Genomic DNA, 17,327 nt, shown 5'->3' with positions numbered 1-17,327 from the left:
AGTTCTCTTACGTCCCCTCTGCTCTAACGTTCTAGGTTCTCCCCCTCTTCCCCCCGCTCCCGCTTGGTTCTGAACGTCTTCTCTGGTTGTGGACCCCACGACACAGGAGACGTGAGAGCCACGGCGGGAGCGCAGTCGGACGTCAACTCTCGGGGAACGGACCAGGGCCGAAAGCTCGGACTGAGCCGCAGGAGGCCCGCAAGAGGAGCCGGTACCGGACGGCGGCCCTCTGCGCCTGCGCAGGTCTCCCCAGCGTGGCCGCGGACTCCCGGAAGTGGGATGTGGGAGGCCGCAGCCTCCGCCGCGGCAGGCGCACCTGCTGCTACAGGGGCAGGGGGCGGCCACATCCGGGCATTTCTCCCCCCCCCCCCCCCCGTTCCCCTGAAGTTCAGAGCCGTTGGCCAATTTGAAAAGCACGCCCAGCCAATCAGCCTGCACCCACGGCGGCGGAGCGAAGGAAGGAGGGAGGGAGGGAACAGGTGGAACGATGGCGCCCAATCAGAGACCGCTCGCCCGCCTCGGTCTCTCGGACCAATGGGAAGTGAATTGACAACACGTGCGCCTCTCCTGGGCCAATGGGCGAGCCCCTTAGGAGGAGCCGCTCACTTTTGAATTGGCGGCGGCCGCGGCCGGCGGGGAATGGCGGATGCGTCTGGAGGCGGTGGAGGCCAGACTCGCGGTGACAGCGACAGCGGGTGAGGAGGTGGTGGTTGTGGGGGGCAAGGGGTCCAGGGGCTGGGCTCGGGGAGGACGTGCTCTGCGCCCCCGTTCCCGCCTCGGCTGGTGCGGGCGCGGGAGAAGCCGGGGCTGGGGCGCCGCCCTCCTCTCCCCCCTGGGTCAGGCGCCCATCCTTGACCCTTAACCCCGCTGGGCCTCGGTCTCCCCTTTTGTAAAAAGGTCTCAGCGCCCCTCTCCTGCCGCTCGAGGGTCTTGTGAGGCGCTGGAGTTGGGGCGGGCTTGATGTCCACCACCCCATCCCCCTTTTCCGCGGTGGGGAAACTGAGGCCCAGGGAGGCGGAGAGACTCCCCTGGTCTTGGGGGTGTAAGTCCCATCACCTCCCTGGGTCTCAGTTTCCACTACTGGCAAACGGCGCTTAGCACACAGTAGGCGCTTAATCCGTGCGCACTGACTTGGGCCGGATCTCCCTCCAGGTCCAAGTCCCCGTCTCAGAGGCTGGAATCTGCCCCCCTCACCCCCACCCCCAAGTCTAGGGGAAGGAAGGAATAGACATTCCATGAAATGATCCGGGGGTGGGGCCGACTCAGCCCCTCCCTCCCTGTCCTGTACACCCGTTCACTTGCTTTGAAAAAACAAAGGGAGGATAATATTTTCCTCCTATCAAGCAAAATCAGCAGGCACTTATTAAGCGCCTACTGCACACAGAGTCAGCGCTTAATAAACGTAGGATTGGATCTCGGGTGAGAGGTGGAGTTGGCTGTAGATCTCCCACCGAGCCCAGCCCCAGCCCAGACAGTTACTGGTTGTGGGCCCTCTCAGAGCCTCGGTCCTTGTGCCTAGTTTGCTCACTTGGACTGTGAATGGTGATGGACTCTCTGCAGGACCCCTGTCAGGCTCATTGTGAAAGCTGCTGCATCCTTGGGCCGCATTAAGCAAGGCCTGGGGGCCAGGAATGAGCTGTCCTGGGCAGGACTGGGGTCGGAGCTTTGGACCTGGAAGGGACTTGAGAGCTCCTGCCTTTGCAAAAAGGCATCGACCCACGACATTGGAAGGTTGTGTTCATTAGTCAGGACGCTGATGAGCTCTAGCAAGTGAAAAGGGAAAGGGAGGGGATGCTGCAGGAGAAAGAATCTAAGGAACTGGGGATATTTAGCCTGGAGGACTTGGGGGAGAACTCTAACTGCCTTCAAACATTTGAAAGGCTGAGGAGGGTTAGCCTTGTCTAAAACTAGGAGCAGTGTAAGGGAAAACTTCTTCGCAAAATGAAAGGGACTGCCTCCCAAGCAAAGGCTTGGATGATCGCTGGGGTGGCACAGTATGTTCTTGTTCTAACTGGTGGACTGTCAGCCTCTTCCGGCCCTTCCAGGTCCCAAAGAATGTAACAAATCTTAAAACGCTGTAGAAAGGTAAAAGTTATTACTATGATCACTCAGACCTGAGCTAATCCAACCAGAAGCAACAGAAGTAGGACAGATTGCAGTTATTATTCTCTCACTGTCACCAGCTAGCCCAGGCATTCTAGTTCAGTCCTTCTGCCTGGAAGGTAATTCAAGGTATTTCAAGACCTCTGTTGAAAGGAAATCTAAAGAAGAGAGCTTTTTTAAAATAGCAAATTATGTTTGACTTAGAAAGTGATTTGCAGCCTTTTATCTTTCATCAGACTTGCTAGAGGGGGGCTTGCATATAGGAGCTTTACCTAAGTAAATTACAAAATGTATTTTGAGGAGTAGCAAAAGGTTACTGTTGCCACTTTAAATACTATGTAAGTTTCTTGAGGAAGCTCTATATTCTTTCTTTGTATCCCAAATACCTAGCTCTGTGCCAGCCATAGTAGACACTTAAATTATTTGTTAAATGAATGAGGGCAAATGATACTTTTGTTTATTTCAATTCTCGACTTTCCAACGAATCTTTGGATCTTGTTTATTATCATAGTTCTATCACTTCTCTGAAATTCCATGGAAATTCTTGAGTCAGAAACTGACTTTGGAATAGTTTGAAAGAGCTGATTGAGTAGGGTACACTTGGGGAAACATTAGTTTTAAGATAATTCTTTTCACGTCCTTTTAAGTTTACATTTTTCTTTATTAGTTTTAAAGAGACACCATGTAAAGTATGTCTAAAACTTAAAAAAAAAAAAGCAAACAATTTTTTTTCCTTTACTGGAATTTCGAACAGCATTGAGGGCAGACCTGAGGGGAGGGGAGAAGATGAACTAAGGGTTCAAGATGATTTGAATGGTCCCTGTTGCTTTAAAAAGTTGGTCAAAGATATTTTCCCAAGAAAAATTTCTCTGAACTGACCTTAGAGTCTGTTTACCTTAGAGCTCCACTAAAAATTCTGTAGTGAGAGTCCAGTAAATGTAGTTTGTAGATGTAGATTGCCCATTATCATCTTAGGAAGTTCTAGCCTCAGTCAGGGGCTTTAAGAGTTCCTTTCACATATATTGGAATGATTTGATGGTTTCTGTCATCGTGAAGGTTTTTTTTTTAGGTTTATCATACACCTGATCCTTAGCTGAGTCAAAGTTACTGTTAGAACTTATGATTTTATATAATAAGCATAAAACTGTGCACAGATGCTTAATACATGTTTGAATAAGTCTCATACCAAATAAAGACCATCAGGAAACAAGTGTTTTTGTTACATTTGATATCTTAACAATTATCTGAGTGCTTTTTGGGAAAAACTTAGACACTATTTCTAAATTATTAGGAATTGTAATTAGGTATTAAAAATGAGGATAGCAATAGTATGCAAACCGGGAAAAATGAGAATTTGTAGTACTCACATAGAATTCACTTTTGAATAGAATGAGACCGCTAAGTCTAAAGAAGACCTTATTGTAACTCACTTGGAATGCTATTTTCTGTTTTGTTCAACCCCACCCCCTTCTCTCTCTTCAACTCATATTGTCCTAGAAATAGACTGTTTGCAGACTGATGCCAAGCACCAACCTGTGCAAACTTGTCCTCTTTCAAACCATTTCAGGAGACATGGCTAAATGTTTCTCCTAGCAGCAGGATTTCCGGCTTCATCTGAAGAGAAAAAAATCTGTATCTTAAAGTTTTCAAGTAGAATTGTGACTGAGAAAAGATCTTTGATTCAGATCAGTCAGAAGAGAATTTATTGTTTGCCCCTGTCAATTTAAAGGCAAATATGAAATGGTCTGTGTCCTCCAGGGGGTCACAGTCTATTGAGGGGATACTATCAATCAGCAAGCAATTGTGAAGCACCTACTGTGTACCAGGCACTAAGATATAGGGAATACAAAAGATAAGTGAGAGCATCTGCCCTCAAGAAGCTTATGTTCCAAAGGGAGAGAAAATATACATGGTAATACATATAGAAAACATACAAAATAAATGGAAGGAACTTTGGGAAGGGGGTGCACTAACAATTCAGTAGAGTAGGGGAATCCAGGAATTGTTCTGTGGTACATGGCACTTGAGTTTGTCTTCAAACGAAACTCAGAAATTTCAGAGGTGGAAGTGAGAAAGGAGTGCCATGGGTTCAGCCAGTACAGAAGCACCCACATGGTCATTGTAATGCCCTGTGTGAAGAACAGTGACAAGCCAATTTGGATGGACCAGGGAGTTTGCCTGGAAGAGGGGTTGTTGGTCTGAGCCAATGCTAAGCAAAGCGGTTGTATTTTATCAGAGAGAAAATGGGGAGACATTGGAGTTTACTGAGTAGTTAGACCTAGGCTTTGGCAGCTCTAGGGAATGGATTGGGGAAAGGAAGACAGACCAGTGGTTCCCAAATTGTGGTTCCTGGATCTGGACCTGCAAGGTCAAAACTATTTTCCTAGTAATACCTGAGATGTTATTTGCCTTTTAAAATACACATCCCTTTTCTAATTACATATCTGTGTGAGGTCAGATTTCTTCATATACTGCAACCAGAAATTGTAATAGGAGTTTGAATGCAGAAATAGATATGAGAATCCAACTGTCTTCTATTAAGCCAGCCATTAAAGAGATTTGCAGAAATCATTAAAACAGTCCCACTTTTATCACTAATTTTTTGGGAACATATAGTTATTTTTCATGAAAAATATTATTAACATTTAGTGATTTTCCTGTTTTTTAAAATAAATTAGTAAATATTTTAAAAATTTATGAGTTTTAATTTCTAACATTTTTATCAGTAAATATGAATACATTTAACCCACGTAATCCTCTTTGGAATCCTCAATAATGCTTAAGAGTATAAAAGGACCAAAAAGTTTGAAAATGGCTGGATTAGGTTATTACAGTAGTTCAGGTGAAAGGTGACAGATGAGGACTCAAACCAGGATAGTAGTTGTATTTTTAGAGATCTGAACATGGTCAAGGGATGTTTATCACCTGCATAGAGATAATTGAACCCATAGTAGGTGAGGTCACTAAGAGGAGTATAGAGACAACAGGGCTCAAGACAGCCATGGGATTCAAGTGCCAACTCTGATATGTACTAGTTATGTTAGCCTGGGGAAGTTGCTATACTTTTTGGTGCTTTAGGTTGGAGTTGTGGATGGAATTGTTATTCAAATAGGTGTTCATTCAAACCAATCCATTACTGAGATTCTGTGAGGTGGGAGGGATACTCATTTAAATGAATACTTGTTTTAAAAGTGAAAAATACTGTTATAATGTGAAGAAAGCAGCCAGCTTGAATGGAACCTGTATTCATGTCCAGTATAGAATCCTCTGAGGTTTAACCTTGTAAAGTAGAGATCTGGTCTTAGACCCTAGCAGAAAGGAAATTAGAAAATCATTTTGGGATCATTTGTGAATTGAAGTACATTTGTAGATGAATGTTCAGGATCCTTCTCATAGCATAGACAGTTACCATCAGCAATATAGCTACCTTTGTTTTGATATTATTTGAGTCTAGAGTTAGATTCTTGGTGTGGTATCCCTACCTCAAAGGTAAATCAGCCTTTTCATCATGTGCAACTGTCCTGCCTCTTCCTCCACAAGGTGGGGAGGGGGGTCAGGAGGAAGATGGCTTATGATTTGACAAGCTCTTCTAGGTTCCACTTTGGTGGACGGCTGGACACTCTTGGTTTTTTCTTGTCTGATAATTAACTTCCAGGGACAGTGTGCAGGCTCTCCAGACTGGATAACAGTGTGGTCTAATGGAGAGAGCACTGGGTTTGGAGTCAGAAGACTAGTCTCAGTTTTGCCTCTTCTAGTTATTGCTAAGGGATTAGTTATTCCTGTTTACTCCTTCACTTCCTTCTCTGTAAAGGGAGGGACCTGGACTATATAGGACCTTTGAGGTGATTTTCAGGTCTAAATCTGTGATCATGGAAATCACCTAATTTTACATCCTCCATATAATGCCTGAAACTGAGCACATAAGAACTGAATTTGTGATTTCACTGGCTGCAACATCTTCTCAGCAATTGATGGCCTAAGAGAGTTCATCAAGGTGTTGTGAGGTTAAATGACTTGCCCAGGGTCTCACAGCTAGTATGTTTTAAGAAGGACTTAAACCCAGGGCTTCCTGGCCCTAAGACCAGCCCTCTGTTCATACACTTGCATCAGGAAGAAGAGTGGCTGGAGTATTTTTTCTGTCAGCACTTTAGATTATTGGGAATGAAATTATATATCGAGAATGGGAGAATGCAGTGATGAGTGTTTGTGTTTATGTATTATCTTCAGTATTATATATTGGGTTATAAAGGAAACATCTTTAAGATTCTTGACTTTTTCTTGAACTTCGTTATGTATTTTTACTTCTGATGCTTTTATATTGAATATTAGTAAGGAATACAATGAATCTCAATATTAATTCTGTAACTGTATACATCGGACTACATTTTATACTGATAGACATTGAAGATGCTTAAGAAGTAATTAAATGATTTCTTTTTAAGAAATTGTGGGTAAAAGCAAATTTATCCTAAAACAATGCTTAAACTTGACTGGATAAAAATAATTTAAAAATAATGTTGCTATTCTGAATTTAAATTTCTTTTGAACTTTTAGGTAGAAAAGTTGAGAAGAATCAATGATGGCTGACAATAGTATATTAGTATCTACTGCTGGGAAGAGTCTCTTGGCAGATACCTCCATTTTTGATTCTAAAGTTCCTGAAATTTCTAAAGAAAATGAGCTTATTGGATCCACTTCAGATGCTGATGGTAATTATCAAAAAAATTTCATGTTTTTAAATGTTTTCAAAGCTGAATAATTTTAAAAATAAAAAAAGGGGAATGAAACCTAACTTTGAAGGTGGTGGCTGCTCCCTTTGGCTGCGTAGGTACTTGTTGGGTTAGGAGGTATTGAGGGTTCACTTTCTCATGTGAATTGGACTAAATGGCTGCTGAGGTTTCTTCCAAGTAAGATATTTTGTGTTTCTGCTTTAACAAGCAAACTGTCTGTGGAAACTGTTTGTGCTCTTTAAAAGAACCACCAAATATGGGTATCTTATCAGTAAATGTTTATTGACTCTGACCATGTTTTAGGAAAATAAATGGCACAGAAGGCACTTCGAATTTATGTTTATGTCTGGGTACAGTAAGCCTTTGTTGTAACAAAGTACTTAAATTCAGTAGAGCATAAAGTAGATATACCTGGTCTTCTGTTAACTTTTACCTTTAACTTTTTTTCCAAATGGATTTCCCAAATGATCTAAAGTGAAACTGTACAAAAAACCAATTTCATCTCGGTCTACTTTAAGAGGGTTATGATGGGTAACTCTAAGAAGTTGATGGTATTCCTATACCTTTCCCTCGTCAGACCACATCTGGAGTGTTGTATTCAGTTCTGGGTACCACATTTTTAGGAAGGATATTGATAGACTGGAGATTATCAAGAATGGGGCAACCAGGATGGTGAATAGCTGCAAGACCTTACCATATGAGGATTGACTAGAGGAAATGGCGATATTTAGCTTGGGGGGGAAAAACGTAACATGATAACAGAAACCATGTCAAACGTGTCATGTAGAAAAAAGGGGGTTGCAGAAACAGATTTAGGCTTCTATATAATTAGAGGTATATAAAATAATTGACTGTCTAGAGAGACTGTTAATGGAGTCTATGTCATTGGACCTTTTCACTGCCTTGATGACATTTGATGAGAGGGAATTCTTGTTCAGACACTGGTTGGAATAGATATCTCAGATCAGTTGGTGAACAAACCTACTAGCAGCCAGGTACTATGTTAAGTGCTGGGGATACAAAGAAAGGCAAAGAGCAAAACAAACCACCCAAAACTCAAAGCAACAGTCCCTGCTTTCAAGAAGATAATAATCTAGAGGGAGAGACAGCATGAAACCACTCTACCAACAAGGTGTAGACAAGATCAATTGGAGATAATCAATAGAAGGAAAATATGAGAGACTAGATGTTCCTATAAAAGGTAGAATTCTAGCTGAGACTTAAAGGAGCCAGGGAAGCAAGGAGAGAGAATTCCAGGCATGGGAGACAGTCAGTAAAATAATTTTGAAGATGAGTGACTGAAATTCTATGTCAGTATTCACTGAACAGGCTAGTCACTGATTGAGAGTAGCTCTAGTGTATTTGTAACTTTTCTGCACATGTGTATTCTGTTTTGTTATTGTCACATTTTTAAATCCCAAATTATATCTTGTAATATTTTCCCTGTCCTCTGAAGTGATATTTGGTAGTTCCACCTGTCGTTGCCTCCCAATTAATTAAAACTTAATTGCTACAGGACATTTTAGAGGGTGCTAATCTGCTCCTTGAGTGAACTGAAGACATATGGAATGACACCATGGAAGGGAAGGGAACCATTAGTATCACTATTCATTTCTGATGTGCATAATGACTTATTTTTTACCCTTTAACAGAAGAAATGCCTCAGATTGAAACTCGAGTAATACTGGTTCAAGAAGCTGGAAGACAAGAAGAACTAATAAGGGCCTTAAAGGTATGACTTACTACTTTGGCCTCATCTGTAGCTGCATGATTTATTTCCTTAAGTTTGCACATGTGCCCACAGTTTGGTAGTTCTTTAATCTCATACCCAAGTCTCTTTTTCACAGACCATTAAAATAATGGAAGTCCCAGTTATAAAGATAAAAGAAAGTTGCCCCGGAAAGGAAGAGGAAAAGTTAATAAAAAGTATTATTAACATGGTACGTCAGGTGTTTCGATTGCATGTGGCATGCTGTCCTTTCTTTGACTCAGTTACTGTTCTATAATCTGTGATAATCAGACCTAAATTTGGCATGGAGGTGGATTTGGTGCACTCTGAAGCTAGTTGAATAGAAAATATGGATGCTAATTTCATACTTTGTTTTGAAACTGGCAGTTAGTAAAGCCTCACTGTGCCATATAGTATATTTCATGAAATTTATTAAATAATTTTCTATTGTAAAATTTGGATGTAACAGTGCATTTCAGTAGAGGTCTCCTATTTTCCTTTGAACTAGCTTCGATTAATTTTGCATTCACTCTAAAGTTTTTAAATCTTGGCAAAAATAGAATTAAAGAACTTTGCCAAATACTGGGAGTATGCTTTATGAGCATAGGAAAGTATGTCTAATTTTCTAGACTAGACTTCTTTCCCGTCCATTCACACAATAATAACTTCCAAACCATTAAATTTACAAGTCCAAATTTGTTTAAAAAAAGAAAGAGCTTTATTTTAAAATATATGGATAGTAAAATGAAGAATTTGTTCTTTTTTCACCTGTCTCTGAAAAATTTGCTCAATACTCTATATAGTGGCAAGAGATTATTTCCTAGATTACTTGTTTGTTACATATCTATCCCATTATATGTTCATTTAAAATAATTTGTCATGCTGAAGTTTAAACTTAAACCAATAAACTTACATTTATAACTATTTACATTTTAGAAAAGAATCAACATATTAAGTGCTCATAACAGCTCATTAGTTACTCCCTCTGTTTACCCTTGGGTTGTCTTTGTCTGTTCATTTCTTTAAACCCTTTCCCTTTCATACTACTGTAATTATGGTAGTTCATACTGATTTCTTTTTAGATAAAGGGCAGTCTTTACTGATCCATCTCACATTTCCTTTGTTCCCAGTATATAATATTGATTAGAATGTTTATTGTTTTTTAGTTAAATTTTTTTCTGTGCCTTGGTTTTTCATTATATCACAGCTTCCCTGCTGTCTCATTGTTGGATAGCAGTGTCCCTGGGTCTCCAAAGTCTCTGCTAATGTAGAGCACACTCTAGCAGTCCTACCAAGCAAGAAAGTATTGGAGTAGAGACCCAGTGTATTGGACAGAGTAGTGAACTTGGAATTAGAAACACTTTAGTTCAAACACCACCACTGATACTTATTAGCTAAGTGATCTGGGCAGGTCATTAGTCTCAGTTACATCATTTATATATGTAATACTAATAAATTTACCCAACAGGGTATTGTGAAGCTCAAATGATGTGATGGCACATAAGATGCTTTTCAAACTCAAAAGCACTAAATGTGAATTTTTGTTATTTTTTATCATTAAGTCCCTATTTTCCCAAGACAAGCCTAGTGAAGTTCAGAAATGCTCATCACCACTTTGACTGCAGGCTGTTGAATTTTTCTTCTGTGGTAACTCTCAAAAACCTTAAAGAGTAGTGGTGATTCATGTTGGTGGAAGAAGCATCCTCACTGACAGAATTATAGATCTTTCGAACATTTGACATCTACTCCAATTTTAAAAAATTTTGCTTCACAAAAGGCTGCTTGTATCCTCCTTTTTTTAGGCTAGCACAAAAGAATAGAATACAAACAATCAGTGCTGAAGAATAATCTTGGGCTATTTTCTTGAACATGATTAACATACCTCTTTTAAATTTGTCATTCTTCATTCCATGATATTTTCTGTCAATATCTAAGCCAGTTGCTTTGATGCTTAATCATTATCTGTTCAGGTTTTTCAGTCTCGAACTGCTTGAAAGTTTACGTGGTAATGGTATATAGATTAAGGCAACGTTTTCAATTTTAAGCTTAAATGTAACACTGATAGTGAATACTTCATCTTAAATGTTTACTCTTTGGTTGGATAAATGGTACTTAACATATAATGTCTATTTAGAGTTAATTTATTAACTAATTGTGCATGTGTAAATGTTTTATGCTTCTTATATTCCATTTAAAAAAATCAAGGAAATAAAAATGCCCTACCTAAACATGGAATCAGTGGAGGAATTCGAAGATTCAGATTCGCCAGAATTTGAAAACATATTTGTGGTCATGGACTTTCAGGATGCTGTCTTCAATGATTTATATAAGGCCAATTACAGAATTCTTGGACCCCCAGTTGTGCTTAATTGTGCAAAAAAAGGGGAGGTAAGAGTGTAAAGTAATTTTAACTTTTTAGTATTGGAACTATGTGTGCATATGTGCTACATACACATAATAAGTTTTGTGACTTTGCATTAAATCTGCCGTATTCTACTGTACCACATTGTGTTGTGGCGCAGCCAATATAGAGAGCCAGCCTTCCGACGGAGGAAAGCCTGGCCTCTGCCTCTGGCGGGGGGCTGTGGGACCCCGGCCACCGCACATTCTCTAAAGCTATACGATGACGTTGCTTCTTTGAATCAGTAGAGGGAGTTTTCATCTTAGGAATCTCTGATACCAGTGAAATCACAGATCAGATGTAAAGGGGAGTGGAGTGGGAAGAGAGAACACGTGCCTGCACATCCATCCAACTTGGAGTCTAGTTCCTGTTCTGTTAACCGACTGAGACCTGCGGCCTCTCCCCTGACATCTTGGGGCCCTCTAGGTGAGGGGATAGTTGAGGGATATCCTAACTCTTCCAGCATGATTTGTGCCCAGCCATCAGCGTTAGTTCTTATCCTCTGGCCTTGGACACTTGCAGGATGACTTAGGAGAGTGGAGTTGTGCCAAGGAGGGCCGTAGGATAAGACGCTGATTTTAGGGCCCTCGGTATCACCTTTGATTGGGCAGTAGGTGCTTAGTATAGGAATAATAGCATCTGCAATGTTGTTATCAGTCAGTGTTTTCCTATTACGTAATGAAAGCCTTGTGACCAGTAAATCTCACTGCTGATTAGTCTAGTGCCTATGAATCTAAATTTAGAGGGATAACGATTGGACCAGTGATTTCGCTACTGTAGGATGCTCCTGGCAATGTTAACTCAGGAGTTGCAGTATCCTACCATTAAGCTACCTCTTTTCCACATTCGTCTTATTGTCTCAGAGAGTTCTATGGAAGGTGACACTTGCAACCATATCTTCCTGTTTCTGAGGCTGGCCCCTTTACGTAAACATTATGCCATACTGTGTCTCTTTAAGTGCAGTTTAACCAAAAGGGTTCAAAATAGAGTTCTTCGTATATTTTATTTTTTTATTTTCTTGTATTATTTTGTTTTTATATTTCCCTGTTCCTTTGGAATTATCTTATTCAGTGTGATGTTTATTGTGTGACATTTGTCTTCTAATTAAAAACTCTTGATGTGGTCTCAAAGTAAATTTTTTAGTGAACAGTTTAACACTCTTAAGTAATGAAGTCAGTAATACTGATCAATTTTTGACAGATTCTGTGGAGAAAACTTTCCTAATGGGTTCTGTTTTCACCTCTGACCAACTGAGTGTTGGATGAATTGCTTCATTTGTTTCCATATTTTCCATCTTCAGAATTGATGTATTTTAATAAAATGCTTTTCCTCCCTTCAATTGCAAAAAATATTATGATCCTTGTGTAATGTTATTAAATTTCTTTGACATTTTTAATAACTAATGAGAACTCAAGCAGTGGAAGGAAGTGTTTGCCACAGTTTTGCTTGCAAACTACATTTTATCTGTATACTATACAGATTTGTATACTATACAGAATTTGGATCTAAGTGAACATACAAAATCTCACTTTGAAATATTTTGTAAAAGTAATGTTGTTACATTATGTATAAGCTAATTCTAAGCTGATTTAGGAATTTATGTTCCTTGCTGAGTGGTTTTACTCCCAAAGAGAAAACTGTTTAGAGAGACCAATATTTGAAGATATTAAAGAGTTTTGATTTGAGAATCTTTTAAAAATAGTTTTTTTTTTCTACTTGAGTGATTATATTTATTTTTACTAAGGGATCAAATAGGATTAAGTCAAGTAGAAAACACTCTTGCCTAAGGAAAAATATTTAATGATGCCTTAAAGTGATCATGAACCTATATACAGAGTGATGATGCTGTGGATAGAGATACTAATCAGGAGGACTTGAGTTCAAATCCTGCCTTAGACTCTTATCTAGCTTTCTGATGCTAGTCAAGTCACTTAACCACTCAATTTCAGTTTCCTGATCCATAAAATGCAGAATTAGACTTGATAGTCTGCAAAGCCTCTTTTCAGCTCTAAATCTATGATTCTCTTTCAGCCTTTGCCGTATTCCTGCCGCCCTCTATACTGTGCAAGCATGTTGAATCTGGTGCTGTGCTTTACAGGATTTAGGAAGAAAGAAGAACTTGTAAGTCTCTTCAAACAAACACACCATCACAAAGGGTTCCTTTGTATTAATTTTGTAAACTGCATTTTGAGAGCCTTATTTATATTGTTGTCATTTTAAAGAGATAATTGAAGGAAGAAATAACATGGACCAACTAGTTTTAAAAATCTTAAGTAGAGCAGTTTTGAAGAGATTATATTAAAATCTGTGTGGATATAACTTGGAAAAGAATTTTAAAAGAACTTAACATCTGATTTTGTAACTGGTATTGAATATACAACCTTAAAATAATGTGCTGTCTTAGACTTCAGAGACTTCTCTGGTTCACAGAATATTGCAAGTAATAAGAATTTAATATCTGATTTTGTTGGGTAACTCAGTTTGATAAAATATAGACTACTGAAGGGAAAAACTCAAATTTGATGAGGCATATGGTCTTCATTATGGAAAAAGTACCGAATGTAAACAAGAGAACAGTTAAAACTATTGCTTAACTTAAGCTCAAATGAAACCTTTTTTTGTAAGACTGGTCTTTGAGGTTATTAAACTATGATTATTGCTACTAAAATAAGTCTTTAATCTGTATGATAAAAATTTATTTACTCATGAGAAATCTTGTAGAAGTCATTTAATATAAAACGAGTTTACACTGATAATGTATAATTTGTTGTTTTTTTTCTCCTGAGGTTAAACTGGTGACTTTGGCCCATTACATGGGTGGAACTATACGAAAGGACTTTAATTCTAAAGTTACACATTTGGTGGCAAATTGTACACAAGGAGAAAAATTCAGGGTATGTATGATTTGTTGTATCTTTAACTTTCACGCAACAGATTGCCTTGTAAGTTGTGATACAGCAGTATTCTCTCAATTATTTCTAGGACTAAAGAAGTTTTGTTCTACTTAATCAAGATTTTTAAGCCACCTTATATAGCCACCTTATATTTATAAGCATAAATTATTTGGGGATTTTTTTCCCCAATGAAGAAGGCAGAGTCCTAACTAAACTTTTTAAACCAAGTAGAGAAATATAGGGTAGTAGTATTGATTTCTCATGATTAATTTATGGTCATTAACCATATATATTGACTTCACCAGGGCCCTCCCTTGGCTTTTTATGGTTTGGTGAGGTCTCTGATTGCTTGTGTACAATTCCAATGGAGCCCAAGCTGTGATAGGTCCTGCCATAATGCATGAACCTGTTAGACAGACAAACACAGTGTCCTGAGACTCACGTGAAAACCAGATTTATTATAAGAGAAATGAACACGCATGTGGAACCCAAAGAGATGACAGTTCATGTAGAAGTTTGCATATTATTGACAGTAGGACAAAGGAAGGAGGAGATGCCAGAAAGGGACGTGGCATCAGAGAGGGAAAGGTGCTATAGAAGTGGGAAAAGGACAAAACCCCTTCTGAAGGGGAAGAGCAAGGCTTTGGTAAAAGGCCCATTCTTTTTCCTTGGGAACAGCTAGACTATGAAGACAGGATGGTTTGCATATCTACAGGTTCCCAGCTGCACAAGCAAATTTCCCAGCTTGGCACAGACTGGCTGGTGCCAGTCTTAACTCCCAAGGACACACAAGGAGTCCAGTTTGGGATGCAAATAACAAATGATTTCTTCTGGGGGGCCTTCAGTCTTTGACACATTCAGGGCCTCTTGTAAGCTGTGAGTCCAGTGTTTCTGGAATATCGGGCAACTCAAAAAGACAAGCTGAGGGGGGGCCCTTTACAGTATTGTTGGTCCAGTGATAAGGAGCCTCGTGAAGTTTGAAGAAGCTCATTGCTGTGTTGGCCTCACTGATGTGTTTTGTAGCCACAGCCACCCTGAAAACAGTGAATGCAACACCTAAATCTCAGCTTTGTGAGGTGTGGGTCCTACCTGCCTCCTGGAGTCTTGTTGCTTTTTCTTCTTCCCTTCCCCTGACCTTTTCCTCTCAGATTTTCTTTGAGCACTTGTCTGGACCTCTCCTGCCCTTATCATAGCCTGCCTTGTATTGTGCTACCTTATCTGCATCCCCTTTGTTAGGTTATAAACTCCTCCATGGCAGGGGATGTGGCATTTTTCATCTTTGTATTCCCACTGCTGATAAATATTTCATGGATTGAATAGAACTATGGAATTTATAAAGAACAGTTACTCCGTGCACTTTGATATACAGAATGTTAGCCTACTGTTGCTAAGGTGGATAGACCGTAGGCTGCTTATAGGTACCTAGAAGATATTAGCAGAATTAGTTTTGAGAGGGGGCTTTATTCTACATACTGGCGTGCTGCTTTTGACACTAAGAAAAAGATTTGATGTCATATCTGGAAAAATCAAAATATCTCCCATGCATCCATCATCATGTTGTAATGGAGGGATATAAAGAAGTCTGAGACAGCACTTTTGCCTGCGCTGCTAAGGAGAAGGAAGGGAATTCTTGAAAGGTTATATGAAGAGAAGGAAGAGATGAAAGATGGTAAAGCTGGCAGTGCTATGAATGAGGGCTTAGAGGGGCAGAGAGGGAAGGTGGCACAATTTAGGGTGTGGTGGTGAATACCACTAAACTATTAATATTCTCATTTGTGAGAAGGGCATAATCAGAGTAGAAAGATTTACATCATAGGATTGTTGTGGGCAAAATCCTATGCAAACTTTAAAACAATATTGCGTGTTGGAAAGATATTAATAATATAATTGAATCAATGCAAATTGATAACTGAATATCAGAAATTAAGGTAAGGGAGGAGTCAAAGATAACACCTGGAAATTGGGCCAGTGATAATAAGCTGACATTTGTATACTGTTTGAAAGTTTTTAAAGCACTTCGAAGAGATCTCATCTGATCATAATGGTTCCACTGATGGAAACAGTGAAATTAGAAAGAGGTGTAAGTTTTGGAGAAAGGATCTTTGTTTTTGACATTTTGAGCTGGGGGTGCAGTTCTGAAGCTTGGGATCAAGGCTGGAGATAAAAGATTTGGGAGGTATCTATTTAGAGGTCATAACTGAAGCTGTGGGAATGAATGAAATTGCCAGGGGGTAGAATGAGCATGTAAAACTGAGTGTAGTCTTGTCTGATGGAAGTGGTACTTTGGTTATAGGTAATAAGTGAAAAATTAAGTTGTATAAATGGTGTAGTTACAGGTGATAATGTATTTATATGAAATGGTTCTTGTTTATATCTTCTGCTATTTATAAGGAAAAAGAAATAATTATTTGAGCTTAACTTTGTGTTGCCTCCTTATCAAGTAAAATCTTGGTTTTATAGAGTATATGAGTGCTGGGAATTCTTCCAAATCCTTGCAGGGAAGTTTTGTTATATAGCAGGTGGGATTTTCAGTAGACAGAATAATGGAAAAAGTCACTCGTACTGAGGGGTTCTATGGGTACGTCAGGCTCTAAGAGGCCTTCTTTGCCTGTAGTCCTTCAAGAAAGAAACTAGAGATAAAGGAAGTTGTGATGATGAACTTTGCGAACACCCTTGTTTTGTCTGGGGTTGCTTCTGTTTACTAACATAAATTCTACTGCAAGAAAATAATTGGATTATTTGGAGTTTTTTGGGTAACAGATTCTTTACCTTTATTATATGAAACTTTACATTTTTCTTTCGTGTTAATATTTTCCATATATTTGTCTCAATATGTAAACTGTATTATGAATTTGTACAAACTAATTTATAATTGCTTTATAGCAATTAAAGTTGGAGCTATATAAGATGAATATCCTTTATTTACTGACTTGTCGTTATTGTTAATAATGATTTTGTTTATTTTAGGCTGCTGTTAGTCTAGGCACTCCTATTATGAAGCCCGAATGGATTTTTAAGGCTTGGGAAAGGAGAAATGAACAGTAGGTGTTTTATTTAAGTATTTAAATGTCTTCTGTAGTTCTCACTAAAAGTCACTACATGAAGTTAAATGTATGTCTTCTTCCCTAAGTAAAGTCCCCATAATTGAGGATCCATTATATATTACTGCTGTCTCCTCAGAATCATCCTGGGAATTTTTAATACAGTGGATTACAGGTTCTTGGTCTCCACATTGAATCATTTGTCAAATGCTGTCATTTGTTTCTTGGTAGTCTTTCTTATGTCCCCTTCTTTTCCTTTGCTTCTACTGATGTCATCTCAGTTCATACCCTTATTTTGTGGACCGTTTCAGGAAGAGAGGAGAGGAAGAGGTAGGAAGTGGCAGCAGATCATGATACTCCTTGAATACTGGGCAAAGGTGTTTGAATTTTACTGTGAGCAATAGGGAGATGTCAAAAGATTTTTTTGAG

The 17,327-nt window shown here is 39.3% G+C and overlaps 1 protein-coding gene across 3 annotated transcripts in view; it reads left to right on the top strand.

The window, feature by feature from the left end:
* Positions 1-548: 548 nt before the first annotated feature.
* ECT2 (epithelial cell transforming 2) overlaps positions 549-17,327 on the top strand; it is a 56,222-nt gene continuing 39,443 nt past the window's right edge. For 2 of the 3 annotated variants that reach the window (XM_072618459.1, XM_072618457.1), the window contains exons 1-8: positions 549-695; positions 6,658-6,812; positions 8,486-8,565; positions 8,681-8,773; positions 10,768-10,950; positions 12,995-13,084; positions 13,750-13,857; positions 16,825-16,898. In XM_072618459.1, coding sequence (XP_072474560.1) covers positions 6,680-6,812; positions 8,486-8,565; positions 8,681-8,773; positions 10,768-10,950; positions 12,995-13,084; positions 13,750-13,857; positions 16,825-16,898 — 761 coding nt within the window. In that variant the 5' untranslated portion in view covers positions 549-695; positions 6,658-6,679. The remainder of the gene's footprint in view (positions 696-6,657; positions 6,813-8,485; positions 8,566-8,680; positions 8,774-10,767; positions 10,951-12,994; positions 13,085-13,749; positions 13,858-16,824; positions 16,899-17,327) is intronic. The other variant, XM_072618458.1, reaches the window with a different exon arrangement.

The sequence above is a fragment of the Notamacropus eugenii genome, chromosome 6, assembly GCF_028372415.1.
Source record: "Notamacropus eugenii isolate mMacEug1 chromosome 6, mMacEug1.pri_v2, whole genome shotgun sequence".
Classification (NCBI taxonomy): Eukaryota; Metazoa; Chordata; class Mammalia; order Diprotodontia; family Macropodidae; genus Notamacropus; species Notamacropus eugenii.
This window is presented reverse-complemented; position numbering and strand designations above follow the sequence as displayed.